The sequence below is a fragment of the Betta splendens genome, chromosome 2, assembly GCF_900634795.4.
Source record: "Betta splendens chromosome 2, fBetSpl5.4, whole genome shotgun sequence".
Lineage (NCBI taxonomy): Eukaryota > Metazoa > Chordata > Actinopteri > Anabantiformes > Osphronemidae > Betta > Betta splendens.
Genome location: NC_040882.2, coordinates 10,009,485 through 10,032,629, shown reverse-complemented (window position 1 = coordinate 10,032,629; position 23,145 = coordinate 10,009,485). Strand labels below are relative to the sequence as shown.

The window sequence follows — 23,145 nt, the reverse complement described above, 5'->3', positions numbered from 1 at the left end:
TAATTCTCGCTGCCTCTGATAATCTAAACCAGACGTAAGACCCCATCCAGTCTATCTGCCGCCGCCGTCGCTCGCAGCCTGATTCCTTTCTCACCGCGAGGCCCAGACAAATCCTCAGCAGATGCCTGAGAGACTGCTTGGCTGTGTGTTGACAGACAACACAGCTTTAAATGTGAAAACAAGGCTATTTCAGGCAGGCTTTGCAGAGATGGAATGCATGAATTTATAGACGAGCGAGCGAGAGGAGTGGGGGGAGGGGTGGAGGGAGGGGTGGACTCACAGACGTTTTCTTTGCACTTGTTTGACATTTTTCTCCGAACTTGTCAACACAAAATGCTTTGTGAGAACAGCGCGGAGGAAAATGCAAACATTTTGTGCCCGTCTGCGCGCAGGCTTTCATCCTGCAGACGCTGCACGTGCTGCAGGTTGATACAGAGAAATAACATTCTATTGATCACTGCGTTCGGATTCACGAGGATGCAGAGAGCGACTGGGTTAATATTCAGCTCAGTGCAGTTTTAGGCATTCGACCCGTATTCGTTTCGTAGCAGAGCTTCTCCAGTGTCGGGTTCAGAACCCAGACGATGCCAGGCCTCGTCGTTCCCTTAATAGCATCTCTATAGGCTCCATTTCTATGCTAGTGGTCCAATCATGTAAACCTGGTGGTGCTTAAGACAGAGTGTGACACTGAGGTTAATGGTTCGAGTTTCTTCTATGTGAAGAGAAATGCTGCGTCTTCAACTGTAGGCTCAGCTAACTCTCCCATGACCTTTAAGCTGACGCACGGGAACACTTTCACTCAGCTGCAGGTAAATGAAGCACGCGTGCTGGCTCTAGGTGTGTTCAACCCTCGATCCGGGGACGCCCCAGTGGGTGGACGGTGCTGTGATTTGCTGTCTCATCCCCCTTCGATGAGCCTGCTGTCCTCCCTGTGCCACACACCGCTCTAACTGCAGTCATTACTCCGGTTTGTGTGCATTATTCATGGCGTAGTATTCGGATTAGCTGGAGGAGCTATCAGAATACTGGCTAATGAATAATGGAAATTCTGGGAGGTGGGTGATGAATAATGCTTTTCAAACAGCTGCTGGAGATCCCAGAGGAATCTGAGCCGTTTGGAAAATAAGCCGGATAAATTTAAACAACTGTTGGCGGATATAATATCACAGATATGTAAACATTAACGAAGAAGGGCCACGTCCTCCCTGAATGTATTACAACGTCTCGTAATTAAATTAGTGAGAGCCAAACAGCTGAAGTTCACAATCCTATATGGATCTTTCAAATTAACAACAATCAAACCTCCACGTGATGTCATTAAATTTTTAGCCACCACAGTTTTTCGTCGGACCCCCAGTAATCGTCTCATCTCGCCTGTCGCCTCATCCCCGGACCCATAAACTTGCTCCGATAGCAGATCGACTGCCGGCTGCTCCGAAAATTAACAGTCAAAAAAGATTTATCACGTCTGTGGTGTCGAGGCCACTTCTACAGAACATTGAATCAACTCACAACCCACCGGGAGATTAATAGCTGCCGTTTTCACATTGACCCCAAGGGCACGTTTATTAGCTTGTTTCCAATGTGACCGTGCAGCTGATCACTTTTAGCAATAATCAAATATCACATTGATCTGGAAAAGTGAAGGTACTTAGACAAATGGGAGAACAAATCTCTATTACCCAGCGGGCGGAGGTTGAGAGTTGGAGAGGAAACACAAGGTCAACCGCTACATTACATCAGAGGCTTCATCCTCATCCTATCACTTTCAATTTACTTAATACAGGAGAGCTGTTCTCCGTCCCCGCAGTCTGGAAGATAATCGACAATGAAATTAAGTGGCGGCTGTGCGGTGTCAGCGGGGGGGGGGTTAGAATGTGACGGCTCAGGGCTGATGGGAGATAATCGCCAGACACAATAACCGCTGCCAAGAGGATCACTCCCGGCTTCTTTATGCTCATAATAACAGTCACCTTGTCTGGCATCATGGGCGAAGTCAAACACGTGGGCACAAACATTTAGCCTGGATGCGAGAGCGCATAACAACACACACACACACACACACACACACACACACACACACACACACACACACACACACACACACACACACACACACACACACACACACACACACACACTCACACACACCGGCGTCCCTCACTCCTGCACCACAGCCAGTGCTGAGCCTCCACTGGTGGCGTTTGACTACAGCATCAGCTCACACCACAGCGGACGCTGCTCCTCCTTGCGTTGTCCGGGTGCTTTATTCTGGAAGGATCGCTTCCTGTTTGCTCCCGGCAGCTGTTGAATACAATCTGATGCCGGTTAATTTCAATTTGCATGACCCGACTTTTAATGGCTCAACATGTTTAGCCCCTTTTTAAAAATATTACAATTTCCTTGTAAGTTAATTGCAAATTAGGGAAAGCGCCAGGACTCACTTTCCACATTCTCTCAGAGTCCTTCCTCTTGTTAGCGTTCAGCTGCGTGACTAAACACTGTGAAAGACCAGTGTCTGTCGGTGATAATTACTTATGCAAATACGCGCAGCGCAGTGATTACAGGCTGCCAACAGTACAAACACACGCACACGTGCTGTTCATGTGGTGGAGCTTCAGTGTTGTTCAAACACAGTACAGGGGCAGCTGGTGCCCGTCACTGGTGCACCAGTGGGTATTTTTAGATTAGCATTAGCATCCAGATCCAGAGTTCACACCCATCCTCGCAATTCTTCTGGGTTTTAGCACTTTTGAACCAAAACACGGGTCTGGTTCGACTCAGACCAGGACTAGTCTCTCTCTGCAACCACACCCCCTGAAGTGAGCCACACCCACCTCCAGACCTCCCCCTCTGTCTCCTGTTACCAGTTTCCCCAGTTAAAGCCCACTGGTAAGCCTCATTCATCCTGCCCTGGAGACTGGAACCGAAGTCAAGCTGCCGACTGTCAGTTCTGAATAAAGTCTCATGTCCTTGTATTCTTGTGTTTAAGCCATGTTCTTGTTCTAGTTTCTGAATCAAGTGGAGCCATGTATTGTTGTCTTGTGAACTTAGAGTATGTTGCCGCTCTAATAATGAAACGTGTGCCTGCCGAGCAGGACGGTCGGAGAACACGTATTGATTTTGCTCTGAACTCGCTCTGGAGAAGAAAGAGCTTCATGGATTTTGTCTTAAACTCTGGAAATGTGTGTGGAGATGTTAATAACCATCATGCCTTGCAGCTAGCGGCCATTTTAAGCAGCCAAACGTTTCCGTGCAGCCTTTGTCTTGGTGCCGTGTATTTTTAAGTGTTTTTAAGGTTTCTTAAGTGTCTGCGTTGTACGTTCTTCCTCCTGCTCCTTTCGTTTACTGCCTTTTGCTCAGTGCATTTAATCTACTGTTTTGGTGTATAAATTTCTCTACTGTTTATTTTATTCGAAACGTTCCATTTGCCCTCCGCTGTGTGGTTCTCACTGGCTCCACAAAAACAAAAGAACATCCTTGACCTCGATCTGCTATTTTTTTTGGCAGATCATGAAAATCTCATCCTCCTTTTGTTTTTATTTGAATACAAGTACAAGTGCTGGAACACTGGGTACATCCTGAACAGGTCATCGGTCCATTACAACAAAACAGTATTATTGATGTGTATACAAAGATCTGTATATTTGTAGTGTGTGTGTGTGTGTGTGTGTGCGTGCGTGCGTGCGTGCGTGCGTGCGTGCGTGCCTGCGTGTGTGTGTGTGTGTGTGTGTGTGTGTGTTGGGGAGGTTGTTTTGCTTCTGGGTTTTTATTTTTAAGGTAAATGTGTTTACAGCAGCCATTACTGTGCAGGAAAGCTCTGCTCTTTCTGCAGATTGCCTGTTTCATTATCAAAGGACTCGTCCGCAGGTGACGTTTCAATTTAGCGATGCTTCCAAGTCAGAGTTTCACAGCGACGTAGCAAAGACAGAGCGAGTCGACCACGCGGTTTGTTCCGCCGAGCGTTGAGGCAAAGTCCATCATCACCTTGTTTAGAGAAAACCCAGCTACTCATCCACGTAATGTGTGTCCGTCCAGAAGGAGCGGGTCTGATTGAGACTTTGCTCCACAGCACATTACCATCGTGTCAGGTTACTTGGCGGGGATTGAAGTCGGGGATTTCTGAGGAGCTGAAAGGAGAACTATCAGCTGCGTGGGTGGTGCAGCAAATCACAGGAGGCTACAGGAGGGTGGTTGCTCTGGTTTCCAGGAGCAGCAGTCGAATTAAAAATGAAGGGCAAGCTGTGACATACAATCGCTTAATGCCATTTTAATTCCCCCCCGAGGGACCGGCAGCGTGGAGATCATACGCACTTCCTCCGGGTTAAAGATAACACCTTATGACTTGGTGGTGGCTTAATTAGATGAATTAGGAGATGGGCTACCAGCTGCAATGCACAGGGACGTGGAGCAGATGTGACGTGGGTCCGAAGGGGTGAACTCCAGGCTTTCATCCTCCGCGGTGTTCAGATTATTTCCAGTGCAGTGGAACCTGATGCAGGCAGGCTCACACATATTAGTCCTAAATGCCAGAAGGCACATTAGCAAAGTTCACTTCTGTACAAACAGCACCAGAAAACGCATTATGCAGAATAATCGCTTTGATCTGAACCATCGGGCTCTGCGGTTATTTTGAGAGTGGATTCAGGTGACAAAGGTCTGCGCCTAATGTTGCCCGAGCGGTGCAGAGCTTCCACAACCTGCCCGATCGCCCCTGAACGCCTCACAACCGCACCTGGCGGTCATTTACGCTGGCACGGCTTTGCTTTCGTATCGTACCTTCAAGCAAATGACTAAATCTCACATTGCAGTACCTCGGCCCTCGCTTGATCTCCCGCTCGTTAGCTCCGATTCTCTCCAAAACCCTGAGAAACTCGGCAGAGGAGTGTGAAAATAAATGCGCAGTCCCGTCGATGTCCATCTGTTGCTTGGTCATAGCTTCTCCGCGCTCAGCGTAGACCCCTGCTGACGTTAAATCCTTCAAGTCAGCGATTAACAAACTCGTGACAGGCCGTCTCCCCGTGGTCACAGTCGTGTTATTGGCTCCGTAGCCATGATTATACTAATGAAAAGCTTTATTGGTAATGACCGCCATCAGTAATGATGGAATTAGGCTCATATTATACTGTGGCTCCTTTCTCACTCCCCCCCGGGTTAATAACAGATCTTCAAGTTCGGATTTATTTTACGATGACCGCTGTAATTACAGTTTTATGAGGCTGTCCAACGTGTTGAAGAGGAGACAGAATAAAGTCATGACGCCTCAGCAGTTTGTAATATTGGCTGTACCATCCTGCGCCAAAGCAACGAGAATCCAATCGCGCAGAAATGCCACAACCTAATGTCATTAAAGCGCGACCAAACAAATCTGTATTCTCCATTTGCTCTCAAGATCCTGGCTGTTCTGGTCTGTTAAAGGTCAACGATGTCTTTTCCAAACTGCATTAATATTCAAACTGAAAAGCCACTGAACATATAAATACCTGTATAAGTACGTAACCCATCTGCATTTCCTCTCCTCAGCTCGGCCTCCTCTGCACGTTAAAATTCTGACACGGCAGCCCGGAGGCCAGCTATTGACAAGGCAAAAAACAGGAGGCTCCTCCATCTTATTTACTGCTCCTGCGAGCCGACCAATTTGCCGGCCGGCCTCTCAGCGAGCTGTAATGGCTTCTCGACTGTCGGCGTTTTAAACCATTTAGAGACTGCAGCACACAGCAGGTGAGGCCGGGGTCCAGAGGAGGTGAAACCGAATTATCCTTATGGGAAATGAGAGGAGATGTAATTATCAGAGGTGCAACGCCACGAACACTGACTGTTGCACGGTTTCGGATGCAACAGTTAAAAAATTTGTACTTTTTAGTCTCGTCTGTGCTTTTCCGCTGTGCCCCGGCGTCGTGGGGAACTTGCTTGCTCACGGCTCGCTCCCTCCGCCTGCGGCGCCTGTTTGCATCCATCAGCGCCGCGCCGACGGCGGATGGCAGAAAGTCAAACTGTGTCCTCTCGCTAAATGAAGCAGCGGGATTGGATTGCATCCGAGGAATGCTAATTTCCCGCGACTCCAGGGTTCTGGAGATGTTGATGATTAAAGACTCAATTTCCCAGAGGTCATTGCGGTGTGATCGCACATTACCGCTAAGCAATGCAGCGTCTTTGACATGTGCACCCTGACGTGGCGGTGTCTGCGTTGGTGGTTTGGAGGGAGGAGAGTGGGGCCCAGGCCTCTATAAGCCTCCACCAGCCTCCACCAGTCTCCACCAGCCTCCACTCGCCTCCACTGCCCTCCACCAGTCTCCACCAGCCTCCACTCGCCTCCACCAGCCTCCACCAGCCTCCACCAGCTTCCACTAGCCTCCACCAGCCTCCATAAGCCTCCACCAACCTCCACCAGCCTCCACTAGCCTCCACCAGCTTCCATAAGCCTCCACCAGCCTCCACTAGCCTCCACCAGCCTCCACTAGCCTCCACCAACCTCCACCAGCCTCCACTAGCCTCCACCAGCTTCCATAAGCCTCCACCAGCCTCCATCAACCTCCACCATCCTCCACTAGCCTCCACCAGCTTCCATAAGCCTCCACCAGCCTCCACTAGCCTCCACCAGCCTCCACTAGCCTCCACCAACCTCCACCAGCTTCCACTAGCCTCCACCAGCCTCCACCAGCCTCCACCAGCCTCCACTCGCCTCCACCAGCCTCCACCAGCCTCCACCAGCTTCCACTAGCCTCCACCAGCCTCCATAAGCCTCCACCAGCCTCCACCAGCCTCCACCAGCCTCCACTAGCCTCCACCAGCTTCCATAAGCCTCCACCAGCCTCCACTAGCCTCCACCAGCCTCCACTAGCCTCCACCAACCTCCACCAGCCTCCACTAGCCTCCACCAGCTTCCATAAGCCTCCACCAGCCTCCATCAACCTCCACCATCCTCCACTAGCCTCCACCAGCTTCCATAAGCCTCCACCAGCCTCCACTAGCCTCCACCAGCCTCCACTAGCCTCCACCAACCTCCACCAGATTCCACTAGCCTCCACCAGCCTCCACCAGCCTCCACCAGCCTCCACTCGCCTCCACCAGCCTCCACCAGCCTCCACCAGCTTCCACTAGCCTCCACCAGCCTCCATAAGCCTCCACCAGCCTCCACCAGCCTCCACCAGCCTCCACTAGCCTCCACCAGCTTCCATAAGCCTCCACCAGCCTCCACTAGCCTCCACCAGCCTCCACTAGTCTCCACCAACCTCCACCAGCCTCCACCAGCCTCCACCAGCCTCCACTCGCCTCCACCAGCCTCCACCAGCTTCCACTAGCCTCCACCAGCCTCCATAAGCCTCCACCAGCCTCCACCAGCCTCCACCAGCCTCCACTAGCCTCCACCAGCTTCCATAAGCCTCCACCAGCCTCCACTAGCCTCCACCAGCTTCCATAAGCCTCCACCAGCCTCCACCAACCTCCACCATCCTCCACTAGCCTCCACCAGCCTCCACTAGCCTCCACCAGCCTCCACTAGCCTCCACCAGCCTCCACTAGCCTCCACTAGCCTCCACCAGCTTCCATCAGCCTCCACCAGCCTCTATTAGCCTCCACTAGCCTCCACCAGCTTCCATCAGCCTCCACCAGCCTCCACTAGCCTCCACCAGCTTCCATAAGCCTCCACCAGCCTCCACTAGCCTTCACTAGCCTCCACCAGCCTCCATCAGCATTAGCAGGACTGTGCATTAGCCCACAGCAGGCTTTAACGCGATGATGCTGCTACCATTACAAGGGCCACATTTCGGCATGTGAATAACTGTCTGACAGCTCCAGTCATACCAGCGATGTGGCTTATTACATCCAGATCCTACACATTACAGGCTCCAGCACTCATTAGTTTCGTGGTGGATTTCATTACAGTACATTTAAGTCAGCAGGTGATTTGTGTTCATTTGTGCTGGATGTCGAGACTGAAACAAGCTGCAAATCAGCAACCTGTTTGGAAGACTAGACGTTTTACTGTCATGCAGTCAAATGCAGAAACCATAAGTCAGTGGTCTTTTTTTTGTAAGCCTGAATTTAAATTAAGCTTAATTAAAACTTTTAGTAATTCTATAAAGCTAAATTAACGACCAAATCTCCCCAGAAGCACTAAAAGCATGTGTTTTTTAATGTCATACAGTGTTTGAATTACTTGGTGACAAACATGGGATTGAGCTTGTTCCGTTGCCAAGGAAACACTGTTTTCCTAGAGCTGATACATGCAATTGTGTTGGTGCGTTACGGCCACAAATATGCTCAGTAATAAAGTTCCACATTAGACAGAGTTAGCTCTTAATCAGTATGTGAAGAAGAGAGTGTTTGGGACAGTTACTGTGTAGAGGGGGAGCTGACCACGCACACAAAACAAGCAGCTTTAATGCAGTCTGCAATTACAACCCAACAAAATAAAAGCCTGCATAAAAAGCATATAACAGAAAAAGTTAAAGAATTAAACTGGTTAATAGATGTAATTGTTCAGATGTGCAATTAGAGAATATTATTCTATGATTATTATTCTGTAATAATAATAAAATGCATGTGATTCTCAATCAGTATTTACAGCTGTCCGATGTGTGTAGAAGTATTCTAACAATGCAATGAAAAATACAGATCCCTTAAAATTATGTTTACGCTCTACAGCTACTAAACTTAAATGAACTTCTGAACTCGCTGACCAAACACGGCAATAATGCTGCCCATGTATGAGTAAAGTAGCACAACTTGGCTTCTCTGACTCCTTGCAAATAAATAGTGTACGAGTGAGCAGGTGCACTTTCCTCTTCCACAGTGCTTTGTAAATGGCATCTCTCCAGTCCCTGTCCCGCTCGCTGCACCACAGTAACGCCACTTTCCCTGCGCTGCCTTGCTCATTGGCTCCCGCTTCCCGGGGCGGTTAGCTGATGGGCGCTCCCGTGGTAACCAGCTTGTAGTAGGCTCCCTTCAGGGCCATGAGCTGGTTGTGCGTCCCCTTCTCGATCACGAAGCCCCTGGACATGACGGCGATGATGTCGGAGTTCTGGATGGTGGACAGGCGATGGGCGATGACGATGCAGGTCCGGCCCTCCCTGGCTTTGTCCAGCGCGTCCTGCACGGTCTGTCATGAGAACACACAGGTGAAACCCCCCCCCTCACACACACACACACACGCACGCAGAGGCAGGAGCCATTATCATTTCTCCCACACAGCAGGCGCACATGCCTCACAATTACAGCAATTTCACAATCACACGTTGATTACTATCATTACAATGTTCCAGTGGATCTATGTGCTGCGGCGTGGGTCAGAGCCGGAGGAGCGGCCGCACGCACCTACGGGTCACATTCAGTTCAAAGAGGCTCTGCCGGCGCCCGCGAGCCGCAGCCGGTAATAACGGAGATGATGAATGATAATGATGTTAATAATAATAACAATTAAATGCCTGCGCCCCTTGCTCTCTGGGCACATGCGCGTGCAGTCAGCAGACGATCGGCGGCACCTTCTCGCTCTCCGTGTCCAGGGCGGAGGTGGCCTCGTCCAGCAGCAGGATCTTGGGGTCGCGGATGATGGCCCTGGCGATGGCGATGCGCTGCTTCTGGCCGCGGGACAGCTGCGAGCCCTGAGCACCCACGTTGGTTTCATATTTCTGAGGCGGCGGGAAAATAAAATCCACATTCACTGTTCCTAAAAAGCGTGTCGTGTTTTAAAATGCTTTTACTGCGTGGAGCCGTAAGTAAACTGAGGATGATGGCCTCAGTCCCGTGAGGAAGCGTCCCCTGTCCTCCCCCGGGCCCCGTTATTAATGCCGCGCTCCCGGACTCTGCACACACAGCCTGCGGTGGCGGTGAAAGGTGAGCGCGCGAGGCAAACGGCCCGAGGCCAAACGCGGCTGCTAACAGGCCCAGCCGGGGCGTCGGCATCAGCTCTGATACGTGCGTCAGATAGTGCTGCGAGGTTTGACGCCATCAGAGCTCCATCAAGGGCAAAGCTGGCGTGAGCCTCAGCTGAGCACGTAAACCCACTGTACTGCTTCACGGGATGTGCCAAAATATAATATTGAGATTGTTTCCTTTAAGTGACAGCCCACCTGGATGTAGAAGCAGCTGCTTTAGTGCAGCATCCATGTGCGGTGTCTGGATGCGCAGGGGGAGGAGAAAACCCCTGGATGTGACACACGAAGGGCGCAGACTTGATTCGCAACAGTGACTGGCCTGAGTTAGTGTTTTTTAGTTGGTTCAGATGGCTCCAAACTACAGCGAATCAACCAGCCGGACCATAATAGAGCGGGAACCAAAGCTGGTCCTGGAGCGATACAGTACAGGGCATAATCTGCACGTATATCGTTTTATACTAGCTCAGATTTCTTATTATCCATATTAGCGCTGGCTTTAAAAGTCCGGTATCAGGCAGCTGCTGCAGGGGAGTGAGCTGCATCAGAACAGACGCTGGTTCCACGGCTCCGTGGTTCTGATCAGAGAGGTGACCTTGGCTCTGGAGCAGTGGGCTGCATCCCTTATTAATTTGCCTCCGAAAGTTCGTTTCTACGCCGATCACCTTTAAAGCATCTCGGCTGCCAAACTTCCTGTCGTCTGCCGACACCAACATGCACGCGCGGAGCGGATCCGAGTGGATTTTCTGGATTTACAGTGTTATTTGTGAGATTAAATGTGAATTCAGATACATTGATACTAACAGGCTGCAATGGAGGAGGAGGACAGCCTCTAAGAAATTAATCTCACGTTAATCTACCTATTAACACTTCACATTGCTCTCTGAGCCCCGTGTCAGGACTGGATCAGTCAGTGCAGTGTTTCTGGCAAGCGACATGTTCTGCATCAGCTCATTCATGAAACATGAAGTTGTTCATGGCGGTAAGGTCAAACCTGTCCCCACTCTGAGCTGACGAGTTCTGAGACGCTGGGGAACAGTCGCTCCAGGCGATGATGGGAGAACTGGTTTGCAGGGCGACGCCCACCTGAACACCAGCTCCTCCCCGTTCACTCCGCCTCTATTTACAGCAGCCTCCCATTCCCTGATCTGCTCCCCTGTTGCCGGCCTGTTGTCTAGTTTCACCATCCTCTGTTTCCGAGCCCTTCACACGCTACCTCAGGAAGCCCCATGACGAAGTCGTGGAGCTGGGCCTTCTTGGCGGCGGCCGTGACCTCGCTCATGCCGATCTCCCTGGAGGCGTCGCCGTACTTGATGTTCTCGGCGATGCTGCAGTCGAACAAGACGGGCTCCTGGGACACGATGCCAATCTTGGAGCGCAGGAAGGACACGCTGACGCGGGTCGAGTCGCGGCCGTCAATCAGCTGCGGGAGGCGGTTGATTTAAGCGTTAGTTCAAAGCGATCGTCCAATCACAGACGAGGAGTACAATCAGCTTAATGAGCTATCATCTGACCATCTCTACTGTAATTTCTCTCTAACTGCACAGAGGTGATACTGTCCTTTTTAAATCTCAGACAGAGACTCGGGACTACGTGTTTCCAAAGCGCTTTCAACTCAATTAAGGCCATTTGAATCTTGGCAGTGGTCTCTTACTGGCACAAAGGCAGAGCTCCATTCTGAGCAGAGTGGCCCCTTTTAAAATGCAGCACAAAGTCAGCATAAACGTCCGTCTGATGAATGACTGGAACCCTTCGAAATACTTCAATCAAGTGTTGCGAAATGTCCAGCAATCATTCTTTGGCTTTGACGTCCTACAGATTTCAGACTGTAGAGCGACGCTGGACGTACAACAAAATGAGAGATCTGACATTTTAAGATGAAAAGATCCCCATCGGCTATGACAATCTAATGCTAACAGGTTTAAACACTGAGCTATGGGCTGCACTCGTAGACATAGGTTTTTTTGTCCAGATTACATATAATAGCCATAAAGCTAAGACATTTTTGGCATTTTTTAAATTGCAGGCACTTGTGTATCTTCATGAAACAGCCTCTCTCACCACTTTGCCGTGGTCTGGGTCGTAAAACCGCTCCAGCAGCTGCACGCTGGTGCTCTTCCCACAGCCGCTGCTGCCAACGAAGGCCAGAGTCTGGCCCGGCTTCACCGACACGTTCAGCCCATTCAGGACCTGGATGTCCGGTCTGGTGGGGTAGGTGAACTTGCAGTCAATGAACTCCAGGTTCCCTTGGAAGTTTTCCTGTAAAAGGACGAGGGAGCGAGGGCAAATACAAGCACAAAGGTCAGTGTGGGTTTGATCCTGGGTCTGGATGCTTTAGAAACCTTTTCCGCCTAATCTCCTTTATGATAGATGTAAAACCAACAACGATCCACGCACTGACTGGCACTTACCCATTTTTCCCCCTGGTGGCTGTACACGCTGATGCGAGGCACGCGGTCCAGCAGCTGGAAGAAGCGCGCCGCTGAGATCTTGGCCTTGGCATAGTCTGGGGTGTAGGAGGAGGCTCTGCCCAGGGCTGTGCCACTGGTAACAATGGCTGAGATGATCCTGCCGTGGACACAAACATGCTGCAGCTCATTTTCACCTTTCAGCGGCTGGTGGTCAGAGACGGTGGACGTGCGAATATTACCAGAACAGTGACCACCTGCCCAAAATGGCCCCACCTGAACACCAGGCTGAAGTGGAGGCCCTCCTGTCGCACCAAGTAGCCGCCGAACCTGTAGGAGCCGGCGTTGGTCATGAAGATAACGCACTGGGCGAAGCTGTAGCAGACGCCGTACACGTTGGCCTTCTTCAGGGCCGCTCGGTACGGCGCATGTAGGTGGGCCTCGTACATGTCCATGAACACGCGCTCCTTCCCCAGGCCCGCGATGGTGCGGATGTTGTTCAGGGCCTCGCCGGAAATCTGTCGATCAAGAGCCCGGGTGGAAACTGTGACACTAGAATAAACTGGGCGAATGCAGGGAGACAGATAGGCGGTGCTTGATTGCGATGGGTTTTCACTGTGCGAGGGAGGATGGGATATAGATAAAGAAGTTCCTCCTTATCTATATCCCATTTTCTGCTGCTGCAGTAAGCCAGTTTACCCCATAGGGATCATTAAACTTTCATCTAATCCACTTTATTTTGATGGGTGGGATGTATTGCATCGGGATAATTAAGATGGCTTAAAGGTAGTTCACAGTAAATTGACTTTTTCTTTGATTTTTAACTTAGCTCTGGCTATATTGTCCTGGGTGTTTTAGTAGCGTGACTGTAGTTTAAGGCCTCAGTAAGAGTCGAGCTCCCTCCATCTTAACCAATTACACAGCTGCCTAATAAAATGCGTTCGTACCAACACCTAGGCTGAGCTTATAGAAAAAGAGCTGCAGCCTCAGCTAGACACGTCCAACGTCACCTGCCCAGCGTCCTCCATGGCCTGCTTGTCCTGCTTGGCGAAGCCCGTCAGCATGCGGGCCTGGAAGCCGCTCGACAACGCAATGAAGGGCAGAAAACACAAGATCAGCAGCGTGAGCTTCCAGCTGAAGTAGAAGGACATGATGACGGCCACGCCGATGTTGGACAGGGAGTTGACGATCATACCGATCTGAGAACCTGTAGCCTTGGAGCAAAACAAATCAATGGGACTGGTGTTATGTTATAGCATCAAATATACATTAGGATGCTGCTAATGTACTAGGAAAGGTGGTAAGAATGTCAAAATGAATGTTTGGCAGCAGTAAATGGGGAAAAATTAATTCCGACTAATCCCAGTAGTTCAATGTCATTAACTTCCTTGAAATTGACAGAAAATTATATTAGATCCTACTGAAGCATAACCAGTGACAGAAAACACAATATATATCACCTTAAGAAATAAAGTCTGAAGGCATTGCAACCTTTCTATGTATGATCCTCTTTGACAGCCAGTCTGAAAGCCTTAGACCATTTTGTCAAGTTCACAGCTCCTGTAGTTTTTTGCTTTTTGTGTAAAACCCCTTCCAAAAACGACTTGCCTCTAAAAACCTGGTATAAAACACTGAGTCGCACGCCTTTTATGTTGATGTACTACTGTGCATGAGCCTGTGCACTGCGTAAAATGAGATTCATAATAAGTCCAAATTGTTCATCTGCGTTTAAAAAATCACAAGAGAACAAATGAGTTTACCCCCTGAACTTGCGAGGCGTCGGTGGCCAGGCGAGTGGTGAGCGCTCCGGGGCTGTTCCTGTGGTCGTCGAACCAGCCGATCTCCTGGCCCAGCATGGCCTGGAAGCCAAGGCGCCGCAGCCGGCGCGTCAGCAGCTCCCCAGACTTGGAGAAGGCATAGCCCTGTTCATGTGCACGGAGACGTGTTTTTATTAAACCCTAAATAAGATCACAGGGATCCTCCGCATCGCGTAATATACCGTATATAATCTCTGTTAACTGTGTCAGTGTCAAATCTCCCCCCACCAGGGGATAGGAAGTCATGAATTGATTATAGAACAGCATCTCTGCAGGATGTAGGAGAATTATATCCATGCAAAGAGGGTATTTATTTAAAGTCTGTTATTTCCTCTAACCTTGAACATGAGAAGGGGCTTGTATGTGTTTGTGTGTGTGTGTGTGGGGGGGGTGAAAGCAGCTGAGGAGCACTAAGGCAATCAGTCTTGCTAAAGCACACTGCTACTCTACCTGCAGCGTCTGGGTGAAGAAAGAGACCACGCCGACCACGACAAAGAACACGCAGATGCTATCAATCTCCTTCCTCTGAGCCACGGGATCTGTTAGTGAGAATGTCTGCACACACACACACACACACACACACACACACACACACACACACACACACACACACACACACACACACACACACACACACACACATCTCTGAGGCAACACAAACAGTGATGGTTCTGCTCCAGGCTGTACTGATCATGTGGGTATAGGGTATAGCGCTAGTGTTTTTTTAACAACCCAAGCCAAAACCAGAAGCTAAATGCATTTCATGGCTTACTTGTTCCCGAGCCTTTATGTTGCTATACTATACTATATCTTAATACTCATAAAGTATCAGATCATTTAATGTTATTATGTGAAGGTATATGATTCCATTTGGACAATCTAAAAAGGTCGTCTTTAGGATTGTCACTTCTCTTTGATTTGAACTTTACCGCCAAGATTTGACTGAACAGAAGAGAGTAGAAGGGGTTGACCCCTCCGTTCAGCGCAGCGCCCAGCGATCCAAAAAGCATGTAGGGCCACTCAGGCAGGTTGTACTTCAAGATCCTGGCAACTGGAGCAGGTGCCACCAGTTCGTCGTCATCCGGTGCAGCATTCTGAGCATTGGCACAGACAAAGAAAGGTAAACAAACCTTGAACAGGTTTCACTACAACCACAGATCCATTGACACACAGATTGATGTAACCACACACACACACACACAAACACACACACACACACACCTGGGATTTGTCTGCATTTAGATCAGCGTAGCTTGTGGGGCCAGTGATGGAAGCAGAGGAGTCTGGGATGGCGTTGGACATCTGGGATCGGGAGCGCTCTCGAAGTGAAGCTCTGAGAAAGGCAGAGCGGTTACCACTGGTTTGTACATGTGTTGCGTGATGTGGCACTTAAACATATTGGTGGTTATCTAGACACTTCTCACGCTCATTACTTCATTATTTGGTGCTTGTAATGGTTCTGATAGAGGACAACACGCCTCCTCTGCTGTTGTGCCATTAGTAAGTGGCTCTGGATGATAGTGTCAGCTTAAACGCTCCGAATGTCGGAGTTAATGTAAGAGGGTAATTAGGTAAATGACGGCGGTGGTTTCTGCAGTGACACAAGTGAACGTCAACGACACAATGAGGAGGGTAATAATCCAATTTAGAAGCGCAGTCAGGATCGTGTAAATGGATCTTCTACAGTGAAAGGTGAGGAAGGGCAGGAGGCCTTTGTGTAATACCTCAAACTGGCTCGGTAGCTGCCAGCTTTGGATAAACGGAGCCCCTCGGATTCTTCGTCATCGTCAGTCACTGGTGCGAGAGACCCAACAGACCACCAGGGTTACGACAGGATCCTACTGAGACCATTTAGACTTTGCCCAGTCAACTTGTCGCCTCACTCCGTCTCCTGACGCCGGACCTACCTTGCCGCGTCTTCTCATTCAGAGCCTTGTCTCCTTGACTCTGCAGGGTGACGAGAGTGAAGTAGACGCCCTTCCTCTCCAGCAGCTCGTTGTGTTTGCCCCTCTCCACGGCGCGGCCATGCTCGAAACCCACGATCACGTCGGCGTTCTTGATGGTGGACAGTCGGTGGGCGATGGAGATGGTGGTGCGACCCTTACGGACCTGTGACAACAGGAAGATATGGAAGGTCACTGCCTCTACAAAACCCCAATCTCTTAAAAGCGTCTGGTTTTGATAATACTCATGATCCGCTGTATGAATATTAAGTGTCAACCCCGTGCTCTGATTTCTGTTTTTGGTTTAGTAAAGCATCATAAGATACTGCGGGCCTGTTGGCATCTATTAAGGTGATTACGTCTGACTAAACAAGCCAGCGGTGCACTTCAATATATCAACCAATGATTCTGCACAACTAATTTGCACTCACAAATACTAGTCAGTGGGGAATTAGGTGTCTATTAATAAGCGACCCGGTGCCTCAGTGTGCACAGCGTTGGACGGGGATGTGAGCATCAACTCTAGCTCCTCTCTGCACTGGGGTAAAACACACATAATGAGCCTTGCTTACTACACACAGACAGACCCGTTGATTCGATGAACCGTTCATACTCACTTTATCCAGGGCTTCTTGAACGATGGCCTCGCTCTCGTTGTCGAGGGCAGAGGTTGCCATGTCCAGCAGCAGGATGCGAGGGTTCCTGACCAGCGCTCGAGCAATGGCGATGCGCTGCTTCTGGCCTCCGCTCATCTGACCCCCACCCTCCCCGACCAGCGTGTCGAACCTCTGTTGCGTTCCAAAATGACAAGCAACACTATGAGCCCCACTGGTTCTCATCACGAATCTGAATGAGGGCCTTTCATTTTCCATCTATTAATGCACGACCTGCGGCAAGTCCATGATGAAGCTGTAGGCGTTGGCTTCCTTGGCAGCAGCGATGATGTCGTCCATGGAGACGCCGGGTCGACCGTAGCGTATGTTTTCTGCGATGGTGGTGGCAAACAGCACCGGCTCCTGCTCCACTATCCCGATAAGCGAGCGCAGCCATTGGATGTTCAGTCCTCTAATGTCATGACCGTCCAGGGTCACCTGACATGGACAGATGGGTTGTGCTCAAATTGATGGATGGTGCTATTAAAGTATTTTGCTGCTATAATGTTTTTTTTTAACAATGCTGGTTTCGAATGACGAGACTGTCTAGTGTGGAAAGAAGCTATTTTATTTTTGAGGAGCTTAAAGAAAAAGAAAGTAGGGTGTGAAAAAACCTGTAATTCCAGTAAAAGTAAGAAATGAGGCTTTTAGGACCCATTGCCTGAATAATGAAACCGATTATCATGTATCTCCTGTCACCCTGTGGGGATGGTTATTTTTAAAACCACTAGCATAATGAAGCTTTAAAGGAAGAGGGAGGCGGCTACAGTATGTGGAAGGGGATCATCACTCTGAGGATTTGACAAAAAGAAATAACTGAGGGAGGAATCCGGGCGCCACAGGTTCTCTGAGCGCTGCAGTACCCACCATGCCCTCCTTCGGGTCATAGAAGCGCTGGATTAGCTGAATGGCCGAACTCTTCCCGGCTCCACTGGGACCGACAAAGGCCGTGGTCTCCCCGGGCTTCACTGAAATGCTGAGCTGGTCCAGGATCTGAGCAGAGGCGACGTGACATTATGGCAAAGGCGACTCAGAACAAGTTAGAGTCTACCCTCCGTCAGATAGTTTAACAAATGCAGAACCTTGACTTCAGGCCTGGAGGGATAGTAGAAGGTCACATTGTGAAACTCAATATCTCCTTTGACTCTGTCCAGCTTATATCCAGCCTCAGATAAACAGTCGATCTCCGGCTCCTGACAGTGGCACATTTCAAAAGTAGAAATGAATCAATGATGGCGAGGATTTCCTGTGGAATATTATGCTGTAAGGAGCAAAACCTCACCCTGTCAATAGTCTCGAAGATGTTTGTAGCCGCGCCACGGCCTGAAGCGAACGCCTCCAGACAGGGAGAGGCCTGCCCCAGATTCATGGCTGCGATGAGAACACCAAAGAACACCTGTATGCAACAGTGGCGGTTCCGTGAGTCCCGGTCTGCATCACTGAATACAGTATTCTGCTTGCTGAGCGTGGTACCTGCAGGAGTGTTCCTGGTGTGTATTCCTCTGTGTCCAGCACCAGAGTGGAGCCATACCAGAAGGCCAGGCCGTAGCACAGGAAGATAATCAGCCACATGTATCCGTTAAAGATGCCCATTATCAGGCCTTTCCTGATTCCCCACAGTTGGGCTGAGCTCAGGTTCCTGTCGTATCTGCAGGAAAGGAGAGGAGCTCGTCTTAGCTGTGGCTCCACGGTGAAAGGTTTACGCTCCTATCGTGTGTCCGCTACCTTTCCACTTCTTTTTTCTCCCCACCAAACGCAGCTACCGTCCTAATGGAAGAGAGGACCTCATCTGCTACCGCTCCAGCTTTAGCATAGGCCTGCAGCTCCATGCCTGTCAGTTTGGCCACCGACTAGACTGACGGGAAGTGCAGAGGCAGGAGATGATGGAGAGGACGACAAGGGAGAGAACAGGAGTTATGTTGAGAACTATTGCGTCATGTCGTATCACGAAAGGGTAAGTCAACAACTCTTGTTATAAAAGGAGACATTAGGTGACGAGAATTCAAAAGGTCAGGAGACGAATTAAGATAGAGTCAAGGAAAATCAAGGGTTTGCAATAGGTTGCAATAAATATCCGTAGGGAGACAAGTCAACTGATAAACTCAGAAGGTTCATTAATGAAATGAAATTTAAGTTGTCACAGAGAAACCGCAGGAGGAACGTAATCGACTGAGTCTCACCAGAGCCATGAGGCCAGTAGCAAGACCAATCAGAGGACTCGCTGCGACGATCACCAGCGTTAACTTCCATCCTTTCACGAATCCAACGCAGAAGCCGCACACGAAGGTGGTGAACCTCTGCAGGAAAATCCCGACCTGGTCTGCGATGGCGTCGTTGATCTTGTTGATATCGCTGGAACCCAGAGGCGAAGCCGTCGTCGGCAGAACGCGACGCATGAACGTGCCCCTCCCCCGACCCCTCGCCACTCACTCGGACATGCGGGTGTTGAGCTCCCCCACGGAGGTGCAGTCGAACCAGCCGATCTCCATCCTCATCACTTTGCTGAAGTAGATTTTCCTGATGAGCCGAACCTGCCTGGCGGCGGCCGTCACCCACAGGGAGATCTGGGAGTTGTAAGAGACGGTCACGGCTGACCAGTACTTTACCACGTGCACCAGCAGACTCTGGAATGCATCCGCCTGAGTTAAACCTGACTCACCTGACAGTATCCCAGGACAAATACAGCTGCTCCAATTCCAACGTAATAGTAGGCGAATTTGGTCATTTCATATTCAATGTCGAGAAGCCTGAAAATGTGCAGACTGGGTCAGTAGAACTAATGGAGCAACGGAAGCCCTCCAGACGTTCTCACAGCCCACTCACCCACACGGGGTGGCGTTCAGCGGCGCCGGCGCCTCCCAGGGGTACGACAGGTTCGCCCAGGCCGCCGTGGAGTTCTTCCACTGGATGGTGTTGTTGACGCACTCCTTCCTGCCGTCGCTCAGCTCGTTGAGCTCCAGGTCGTACTCGATGAAGGTGTCCGTGAGCAGGCCGAACACCAGCAGCATGAGGGGCTGGGCCGAGCCGTGCACCACCGCGCACACGCTGCCCACCGCCATCATCAGCACGTCCTTGGACGTGGCGAAGCGGAACTGGCGTGACAGACGTTTGGCGGTGAGACGCGGGTTTGACAGAGTTGGTTGGTGAATAGAGGGGGTGGAAAGAGGCGCTTTACCAGCTGAAAGAAGCCGACCCTGATGGCTGGCTTCTGCGCGTCTCCCTGAGCTCTGTTTGAAGGAAATGGACAGTCGGTTTTGAGGCAAATCTGATGCAATATTCACAGGCTCTCCTCCTGCAACACTCACTTCTCATTCTTCTTGGCTTGGTTAGTCATAGTCCTGCAGAAGAACAAACAGCATCCCGTGAGAAGTAGACTTTCACATCCATGCAAATAAAAAAAGGATTTGAGCAGCATGTTTAAAAAAGCTGGAGGTAATTTGAGCAAAAATCAAAACCACAGGATGTAATGGTTGTTTTTGCAGCTTTTTGCTCAGTTGATTTGTTAATGTTCTGGTTGCGAAAGTAAATGTGTCATACAGTATTTACTCCAGCTGGTAAACAACAAACAGTGTTCATCAGCTCATCAGATCAGCTTTGGGAAGCAAACCTATATTTTCACGTTTTAACGGAGAACAAGCGCACAAAGCTCCACCACACTCCCAGCGTAACCTATATAATAAAATAAGATTTTGTTATTTGGGTTTACAGCCAGAAATGTGTATTTTATTCATAAATGCTATGCACAGCATGTAGCGTAGCCTACATACGGCGTGTACACAGCTTTACACACAGGCACTGGTGGCTATCGATCTCCAGTAGACAGTAGAGCTGTGTTTGTAACTACTGTACCACTCATTGTTCACTGGTATGTTTAGAACGCACACAGCTGCCTTCACCTGCAGCACATCCAAACCAAACCTATTCAGCATTAATAGATCTTAAAATAATCTATGCCGTGTGATTTTCTGTACTTACATGTAGGATCCAGCTGGTCCTGTAAGAAGTTATTAGAAAAAACACCCAATTAAACTTATAATACTCTTTAGAGGAAGTGCATGATTGTGAGGGAACACTTCTCCGTCCTCATCTCTGCTGACAGGATATAATGTACGTGTGTTTTACCGTCGTCCGACGCCACATAGCTGTGGTTTTCATGTCCCAGTTTCTTGATGCTCTGCAGTTTGACTGATCCAGTCGGCATGTCGGCTGATCTAGGAGCAGCGAGGAAGAAGTACATGAAATGTCCAGAGGCAGAGCAATTAGTGATGACTGTCACATCCACACATAAATCCCACTTATCGCTGCACAGTTATTTCGTTAGCTGTCATCTCCTCCAGGTTTTCAAAGACTCCTGACGATGATGTGACAGGAGACGTTGTTGGACGATTAGAAACGTACCTACGCGTTTGCCTTCGAGGAGAAGCCTTGGTTCAGTCGTCGCGTCCTGGCCGTTGCTGGAGGCTTGTCTGTGGAGCAGAGCGGCCTCGGGTGCGTTTCACATGCGGGTATCGATCAGAGCTGGGCTTGGTCGGAACTCTGGGTCAGAGTGTTTCAGGGTAAGTGTCCTGTCGGTTGGTGCCGCAGAACAAGGCCACTGACCTCGGCACAGTAAACACCTCACCTGCGCAGGCTCGCTCTGCAGGAGCACTGCCTGCAGGACTGATGCATTCACACAGGCTGGATGAACATTACGCAATCGCAGAGACAAAGCGGAGACTCGATAGTTCCTACGTGGGAAAACTCTGCAGCTGCTATAATGACCGCAGGCTTGAATTAACTTGAATGAATGATACTATTTCCTCCAACACTCACCTGACATACACGAAATAAGTGTTTAGTGGATAATTTTCTGAAAAATGCAACGAAGCAGCATAAGGCACAGAGTTCTAGGCTTGAGAATGTGTTCTCAAAGTGTACTCAAAGTAACAGTACAGACCCTGGGACGTCATGAGATCCTAATTAGTGGAGGGATAATGAAGATTTAAGAGAAGACCAGATGCTTGATTGAACAGTTATTATGTTGACGGCTTGATATTCAGAGAAACTCTGACGTATTTTAAATCAACACAACAAAAACCTCCAAATGTCTGCAGGTGAAAGTCTGTTAAAATCATCCTTAACTGGATCCAACATGTTAGAAATGGTGGAAATTATGTAAGCAATAAAGTAAATGTCAGGTTATATGTAATAATATATAGAAATAACAGCTGTGACTGTTGGATGAATAGATTTAAAGCAACCTTGGCCACTCAATCATCTATTTCTAAATGTAGAGCAAATGTAAATTAGGTTAAAGTTAAGGAAGCAAAGAAAAAGACATAGAGCTATTAAAGATTTGATTGGTCACTGTTGGTTTTTATTAAAATTAAACTTTATTGATCGCCTGAAGTGAAAAAAATAAATCAGCAAAAATGTGCAAAAGTACCAGAAACTCAAACCAACTGGTCATTTGACGTCTTTGAACCTAACATGTGGACGGTTACAGCTGCTTGTAAGAAAATGTGTAACTAACAATATTAACAGCAGTCGTTACAATTGGTCTTAGTCCAGTTTGTCCTGCTGATGAACTGTGCATACAATCACTTCATTCTGAGCATGATTCAGTGCAAGGCGTTCTGCTCTGGAGCTGCTTCTTTGTCTCCTATTACAATATTCAGGTTATCATTTGCATTTTTCCACAAAGGTTAGTGAAATGGGTCTATAGGCTGCAGAAGTAGGGCTGCAGGATAGTTCACATTCTGGAGGTTACTGCCCTCAGCTTCCATAACATGGCACGCACTGTATTTCATTTTGCTGCATTAATTCCAAGCACACACAAAATGAGCTTAGTTAAAGGGTTTCATCAGCTGCTTTTATATTAACAACAAAGTTCACTTGACCTTTTGTTATAACTATATGTTGGTGCCTCTCATCGTCAACAAGCATGAATCATTTCACTGCTCTGAATAAAGTTGCTAAGGGACTTTTATTTCTCATATAGATGCATTTTATTCATATTTTTTGCTTGAAACAACTTGGCTTGAAGAGCTGAAGGAACAATAGAAATGAACTTAGGATATAGATCACCTGCAGATCTGGTTTGTTTGTACACTGGTAGCTCATGAATATTTATCTTCGCTCAACATTTTGATTGAAAGTTATACAAAAAGCTGTAGCAGTGTTGCTGAGGGCTCACTGGGAATTTAAATAGGGGGAAAATAAAACTAAATAAAACTGTTAAATACTATTTAATTATGCTGCTTAAAACTACTTTATGGCCAAAAAAATTGGATGTGAATGTTCACATAAGAAAAACATTTCATAGGCCAGTGGTGGTAACAAACTGTAGGTCATTGACTGATGCCTTCATGTGCTGCCTGGAAACTGCAGATAGGAAGATTGGGGAGATTAGTGCATCACCCAGGAAGACATGAGGTCAACAGAAAACCATTTTCATATGCCATCTGACCACT

The 23,145-nt window shown here is 48.9% G+C and overlaps 1 protein-coding gene across 3 annotated transcripts; it reads right to left on the bottom strand.

Moving 5' to 3' along the window:
• Positions 1-8,364: 8,364 nt before the first annotated feature.
• Positions 8,365-21,505, bottom strand: LOC114870408 (bile salt export pump-like). Of its 3 annotated transcripts, XM_029174950.3 has the most exons (29): positions 21,092-21,491; positions 20,816-20,904; positions 20,669-20,687; positions 19,999-20,031; positions 19,869-19,920; positions 19,517-19,785; positions 19,353-19,440; positions 19,124-19,257; positions 18,874-19,045; positions 18,419-18,543; positions 18,167-18,341; positions 17,976-18,089; positions 17,776-17,886; positions 17,561-17,686; positions 16,928-17,131; positions 16,658-16,828; positions 16,005-16,206; positions 15,822-15,891; positions 15,319-15,430; positions 15,027-15,191; positions 14,548-14,652; positions 14,041-14,202; positions 13,291-13,494; positions 12,557-12,798; positions 12,284-12,440; positions 11,934-12,131; positions 11,089-11,295; positions 9,483-9,629; positions 8,365-9,100 (listed from the first exon to the last, which is right to left on the bottom strand). In XM_029174950.3, exons 2-29 carry the CDS (start codon positions 20,892-20,894, stop codon positions 8,900-8,902), a joined length of 4,044 nt encoding a protein of 1,347 aa, XP_029030783.1. In that variant the 5' UTR covers positions 20,895-20,904; positions 21,092-21,491; the 3' UTR covers positions 8,365-8,899. The 3 variants fall into 3 exon arrangements, with proteins under 3 accessions (XP_029030783.1, XP_029030793.1, XP_029030800.1); XM_029174960.3 differs by lacking the exons at positions 8,365-9,100; positions 9,483-9,629; positions 11,089-11,295 and having other exon boundaries at positions 11,955-12,131; positions 12,538-12,798; positions 21,092-21,501; XM_029174967.3 differs by lacking the exons at positions 8,365-9,100; positions 9,483-9,629; positions 11,089-11,295; positions 11,934-12,131; positions 12,284-12,440 and having other exon boundaries at positions 12,660-12,798; positions 13,228-13,494; positions 21,092-21,505.
• Between the last annotated feature and the right edge of the window lie 1,640 nt (positions 21,506-23,145).

Excerpts from the sequence above, each read along its gene's own strand:
- LOC114870408 (XM_029174950.3), bottom strand. The coding sequence starts at position 20,894 with ATGCCGACTGGATCAGTCAAACTGCAGAGCATCAAGAAACTGGGACAT. Across the intron at positions 19,258-19,352 it reads TTGTCCTGGGATACTGTCAG|ATCTCCCTGTGGGTGACGGC; the intron begins GTGAGTCAGGTT and ends TACAACTCCCAG. Across the intron at positions 12,441-12,556 it reads CACTTCAGCCTGGTGTTCAG|GATCATCTCAGCCATTGTTA; the intron begins GTGGGGCCATTT and ends TGTCCACGGCAG.